The sequence below is a fragment of the Bidens hawaiensis genome, unplaced genomic scaffold (assembly GCF_021521415.1).
Source record: "Bidens hawaiensis isolate Kalapana, Puna unplaced genomic scaffold, B.hawaiensis_p1.1 tig00000904_1, whole genome shotgun sequence".
Taxonomy (NCBI): Eukaryota; Viridiplantae; Streptophyta; class Magnoliopsida; order Asterales; family Asteraceae; genus Bidens; species Bidens hawaiensis.
In genome coordinates this window covers 1,934,253-1,940,854 of record NW_027491052.1, presented here as the reverse complement: position 1 = coordinate 1,940,854, position 6,602 = coordinate 1,934,253, and the positions used below count along the sequence as shown (strand labels likewise).

At 36.0% G+C, this 6,602-nt stretch overlaps 1 protein-coding gene across 1 annotated transcript; it reads right to left on the bottom strand.

The window, feature by feature from the left end:
* Positions 1-4,406: 4,406 nt before the first annotated feature.
* LOC143546496 (peroxidase 9-like) lies at positions 4,407-6,106 on the bottom strand. The gene is made up of 4 exons (XM_077038159.1): positions 5,773-6,106; positions 5,501-5,692; positions 5,257-5,422; positions 4,407-4,826 (listed from the first exon to the last, which is right to left on the bottom strand). Exons 1-4 carry the CDS (start codon positions 6,058-6,060, stop codon positions 4,414-4,416), a joined length of 1,059 nt encoding a protein of 352 aa, XP_076894274.1. The 5' UTR covers positions 6,061-6,106; the 3' UTR covers positions 4,407-4,413.
* Between the last annotated feature and the right edge of the window lie 496 nt (positions 6,107-6,602).

Sequence of the window (6,602 nt, the reverse complement as noted above, 5' to 3'; positions counted from 1 at the left end):
AAATAACTATACAGAATGACTATTTTACCCTTCTGAACTATTAGCAAAAAGGCTGTTGAACAAGCAATCTACCCAATACGTTGAACCAAATTGAACCAAACTACCAACAAAATAAATATTGCAAAATAGCAAACCAACAATTTATATTGAACCAAACTACCAAAATCACGATCAAATAGATTAAACAACACATTAGAAGGAAACAATACAAAAATAAATTAAAGAGATAACTAGTATTGTGACCCAAATTTGATATTTGTGTTATGCTAGTCTTCATCTAATATCATAGTGAACCAAATAGCACACAGTTACATGAAAATGAGAATGTTATAAAACAAAGCATAAAGCAACTCCGGTGGCCGGGTGGTCTAAATTCATAATAGCAAAACTATCTTTCTTTTCATTCAAAACCAAAATAGTATATGTTTATGATATTTGTGTTATGCTATTATTCATCTAATATCGTTGTGAGCCAACCCACTACCAAAAAAGTCACATACAACCAAGAATAGTTGGTTTTTAATAATAACAAATTTTTTGACCCGCGTGTTGCGCGCAGTTGCTTTTGGTTGATCTCGGAGTCGTAGTCGAACATAGATGGCTATGTAAATGTGTGTCAAAACTCTTTTACATGTGTATATAAGGAACATAAGTACATAACGTCTTTTTACACTTGTGCGTATAAATAAGAACCAAGGCAAATTAACAGAAATGTAGTTTTAACCAAAGTGAAAATAACGAACAAACAGAAGCAAAGTTGTGCATGTTACAGTATTTGTGGCAAAGTTTTAGCATGACTCATACATAACATACTACCTTTGATATGCCGCCTAATATGCAAAAGATTCTTGTTGATGGCGTTTTCTAAGCATTCACTACTGCCATGAGGATGCCCACATATAAATAGTTGCTATTCTGAGAGGTATAACCTGTGTATAAAAAAAGATGGTTACATTAAATGTGATGATCGAATCTATAGCTTAAAACTCTAATATGCACAGAAAAAAGACAACTTACAAACCACTATCGACAACTTACACTACATTCAAAGAAATGAGTAAAATGAAACCTACATAATCCAAAGGCAATTAAGCAAATAACTTAAATTAAACCGACATTACCCAAGCACATTCAAGCGAATGACTAATTTTAAGCCTACATTATCTAAGCACAATCAAGCAGATAACTATAATTAGAGACTTTAAACCTAACTACACTAACACAATTAGTAATACTAAATACAACAAATATTAAAATAGCACAATCGTAATTAGCCTCGAACTGCTGCAATATGTAGCTTTAATAATTCATAATATGCTTCTAGACTTTTATTGCCAAAATTACCCTTGCATACCAATTTTATTTTCTTTAACTATCAGAAAAAAGTTGTAGTATGTAGTTTTCAAAGTTAAAACTCACACCTTACTAAAAATGCATACCAGTTTTATTTTCATTAACTATCGGAAAAAAGTTGTAGCATTCAAAAGTTAAAACTCACACCTTGTTTTCTTCAACTTATGTATACCAAAATGAAAATCATACACAAAATATATGTGTACAACCTGATTTTCAATCTTTTGCTGAGTTTGACCAACGAACCAAGTCAAATGCAACATTCTGCAAATAAAGCAACTTGTAGTCAACAATCAGATAAGATGATACATAGGGCTATAAAGGTGACTAATAGAGTCCTAATTAACTAAATTAAACAAAGTGAAACAAAATTGAATCTTTCCTGAAAGAAAATCGGACTTGAAGGAAAACTAATCAACCAAAAACGAACTAAGAAGTAACTCTCAGATAAGCGTACAGGCATCGTTACCGCACCAACAACAAAAACTATTCAAGAGGTACAAATAACGTTAACAAACTTATGTAAAAAAATTATCACAAAAGGAGGCTTAGATAATAAACTATCATCATAGCGTTAAACATACGAAATGTATCATCATTGACTCGAAAACAACCGATGGTCGGTCGACAGGCGTTGCTCTCGCCGCCTATGGTTCCTAAATGGAACCCAGCAATGGGAGACCATAACTCGTTTTGTTTGTTTCTTTCCATCGACATAAACAACGGCATATGCCGATCTCAGAAACAAAAGAGACGTCGTTAGAATCGCCAACCTTCGCCACCATAGACTGTTGAAAGGGCCTCCGGTAACAATAGGACAATACCTCAGAGAATTCTACAAAACGACTAATAATCCTCTATCCGACAGCGGTGTCATACCGGAGATAGAGACATCGTCGTTGAGTAAAGATAGTTTTGTGAAAAGCCACTGATTTAGAATCGCCATTCGTTGCTGCCATAGATGGCCGCAAGAGCCGCCGGCAACAACAAAATCATATTGTACAACACATGATGGTATTCTCAACACTTGTAACAAGGTGCAAAATAAATGGATCAAACACTAGAAATAAGAGAATTCAAATACAAAAATTTGGGCTCGGCATTTTATCGAACACCTTGTCTACACCTTTGTTGTTGATTACAACATCAATTTTCCAACACTCCAAGGATTTAGTAGTGATGTTGTAAAGGATATAGTAGTGTTATAGACTGTCAACCAAACTCCCCAGTCATCTATGCAGGAACAATACTCCTAATTTTGTATATCAAAGCTACATTTCAATCAACATCAACCAAAACACAAAAAATTTCTCATTACCCTTCTGAGTTGACCTTCTAACTCTTTATACTAGGCAAGTATTAAAAACACAGTTTTTTCACATGCATTTAACAATCATCAATCAGTTGACGAAAATTTCAAAGCTCACCCATACGTATAATCTCTATCAGGCATTCAACCATTACAAATTAGAAGAATAATCATTAGCAATAATTGATACCCGACTGTGAGGAGAGGAGGTCGTACACCGGATCGACAATTGAAGGAATTTTGGCAGCAATACGGTATAAAGCGCCAGTCTAAATCGTCCACGTTCCATTGAACAAGAATTAAACCTTTAAATTGAGACCGTCCCTTGGGTTTATACTCGCAAATTAAAAGAACCGTCTCTAGGATGTTGAGATCCACGGTGCTGGTGAAGGAGCGACGGTGATCATCTTGTGGTCGGTTGGATGAAGCAGGAGCGACGGTAATTAGGACTGAATGATTCGGCTTTAACCAAGAAGAGGTTTAAAAGTTCCATTTTCTAAACAACCCAAACACTCTACTTTACATCTGACCGAATAACATGCATATGTCTGACATCCCTACTCTAACGGGACTTGAAAATAAAAATAAAAAAAGAAAGCAAACAGTTAAACTGAGCATTCTCCAACACCCGTCTTTATAATTACACTAAAAAACGTTACAATTCTCTTTTCTGTTTAATTAAATAATATATTTTTATACTTTTATCATTACACTTTTCTCCCTCCACCCTATAATTTACACTCACAACCACTTAAACCTCGTCCTGTAATTTCCAAACTTCTCTTATAAAAATTTGGAGGATAGAATGAGAATGCTCTGTATATGCTGTACAAATATGCTGTATGACCATCACGCAACCATCACGCAACCATATGTAGTACTTATTATATAATTTAAATCATAATAAAGTTTACATCAAGACAGAAGACAAACGGACAACAATATATATATATATATATATATATATATATATATATATTTTATTATTTCTTTGAGAAGTTTCACCCTCAGAAAGAACAGGCCCTGCACGGTGGTACGCTTTGCACGTGCCCCCGGTCAGCCATGAACCCACATTTCATAAGTTTGTACTTTTTAGTGGTTCACTAAAATATAAAATAAAAGAAAAAAAAGAAAGAGTTGGTGATTGGTTAAGTAGTGAACTCCATCTTGCCTTCAACACTCATGCCCGTTTAAGGGCATGGCAGAGAAGCTCTTGGCGCCCCTATTTAGCTATGGTGTAGTGGTGTCAGCAACATTTGTTGGAGGTGACTTGGCATGGTGGCAGTGCCTCCATCATCCTACACTATCATAGTCTTAGAACACCTATGATGTTGGACATTCACAAACCGTCTCATCGGTGTCACATTTGATTCCAATTTGTTTTTAAAAAACGTCCACTTTCTTTCACAATGCAAAACTTTCACATACCCTATTAAAATATATAATGTGTATTATGCTAATGATGTATGTGAGAGAGAGAGAGAGAGAGAGAAAGAGAGGGTGGCCTGCCTTCACAAATGTATTTCTTTAATGACCAATTTCAATATGTATTTTTTGTTTCATGATCGGCGGGCCTCTTAATTTTAAATCGTGACATATTTTTCACCCATAACAAACCAATTTGACTTAATAACTAATAAAATAGTTCATATTATCATGAGTTAACAGATTACATACTAGTTCAACAGCAGCCCATTAGTTCCTTTTAAATTTTAATCATAAACAAGCACAACATCTGGATATTCATATCATTAGTTAACCCTTCTACAATTCTTCCTCACTTCACCTTTGTTACCCGTAAGCGGGCGGATATTCCCCATTTTAACCATAGACCGCGCAAAATGGTTAAAGAAAAGCGTGCGATCATCAGCAAAATCCTTCACTAACTGCATAGGTTTTCCAAGATTACCCGACAAAAGCACTTGGTCCGAAGTAAGAAGACCTTTCCCCGACATAATGAGCTTGAAATACGTGTTGTCAAATGTTACGGGTGATGCAAGGTCCAGTGGTGAAATGTTATTGTCACCTCCGGTTTTTGGGCATACGGCTTTTAAGTCATGGTAGTAGCTTCTTTCTAGAGTTGAGTCGGGCTGGTTGTTGCCATTTTGGTTGTATAGTCGTTGTTTAAACGTTGTGCATCGTGCCATCCCTAATGTATGAGCGCCTGCAAAAATATGGATTTTATGCCGTGAACCACACGGTATGAAAAGAGAACCGGATTAACCGACGTATGGGCTTCTTTCTATGTTTTCTAAAAGCGATTTTTCGGCCTTCGTAACAACCAAAACCGAACCGATTGGAACCAGAACAACCACTTTAAGTGGTTTATAAGAAAGTAATAAATTGTGTAGCCAAAAAAACGTTATATACAAATGTATAATAATGAATTCTCGTTTAACTAATAAAAATATTTAGGTACAAACTCCAAAGTTTCAATCTCAAAATCTTTATTTGTTGAATCCTAAATGGTAAACCAATAACCAAACTGAACCGAATCCATCAAGAATACTGAAAACCGATAAAAGCGTATTCGTTTTGAGCCCAAAACACCGACCCATGCTAGCGCATTACTTATAAATAAAGAACTAACTAACCAGAAAGTGAGACTAGATCAACTTCATTAAGGCCTTGACGTTTAAAAAACTTTACAAGATTTTGAATTGTCGAATTTGGTGGAGGAATGTTGTTGTTCGACCCATTAAGACTTGCTTTCTTTGAGTCCCGTCTTCCTAACGGTAATTCCCAATTCGGTCCACCACTCTGGTACATTTTTGACAGTTAAATTAAGTTAGTTAATACTTGAAACGAAAAGGGTACTATATGTTCCCTAGTGCCTACCAGAACAGTGGAGCCACGAGCCGCAAGGGCAAGAATGTCTGCACAAGAAACCGTCTCAGGACATGCTTGTTCGAGTTTAGCCTTGATTTGATCAATCACTTCAAACCCGCGAAGAGAGTTCTTGTTCGGGCCCGATTTCTTTTCGCTTGCAAATGTTGGATGATCATCCAATAGCACCGATGCATCACATCCCTGAAAGATCATAAACTTTATAGAGTATATCGCGATAAAAACATATTTAGAAAGTAATACAAGATTAAAAACTACTTAACCTGAACAAAGCAGTCATGAAAATGAAGCCTGAGCAAAGAAGCAGCCATTCTTGGGTCCTTGGAGATTGCGGTTTTAAGTACCGACATGATAATCTCGTTCGCTTGTGGGCAGGATTGACTGTAGAAACCTGGGGAGAGTCCCGAAAACCTTAGACCGCCACTAGGGCGGGTTGCACCACCACCATGACCCCACCCGAAACTGAAGCCTGGGTAAGCCGAGCAGAAAGTGGAGGATGAGAGTAGAGCTACAAGTGTGAGAATAGCATTCATAAGTTTGAAAGAAGCCATTGATGTGTAAGTTTTTGTGATATGATTGCATGAAACATGGGGAGATATATATAGAGGTGGATCATGTGAAGAAACCAACCACTAAATAAATAAGCAAATGGGTCCAGTAGCACACGAACAGTTTGGCTCGTTTACACCCCTGGACGGAAAGGTTGCTCCTCCTAAGCCAAGCTTAAACGAGTTCGAACCTAAACTAACCTTGTTTAATAAACGAGCCTAAGCTTTACTTAAATTACTTAGTGAATCCAATATGCATATAATTTTCATTTAATATATTTCTATAATATATATAAAGATAATAAATAAATAACTAAATCATATATATTATGTTATATATAATTTATTTTAATTGTAGATATATATAAAATGTATTGAAATGTATATAAGTTAATTAATGAATATAACTGGCCAAGCTCGAGCTAAAGCTCATGTAAGTTAAACGACCTGAGCTCAAGCATAGCCAAGTTCTGGCTCGTTTACAATGCTAGTTTCCTCTATTCCTAAACACAAAGAGGTTACTCTTGGTTGCAGAAACCAACCAC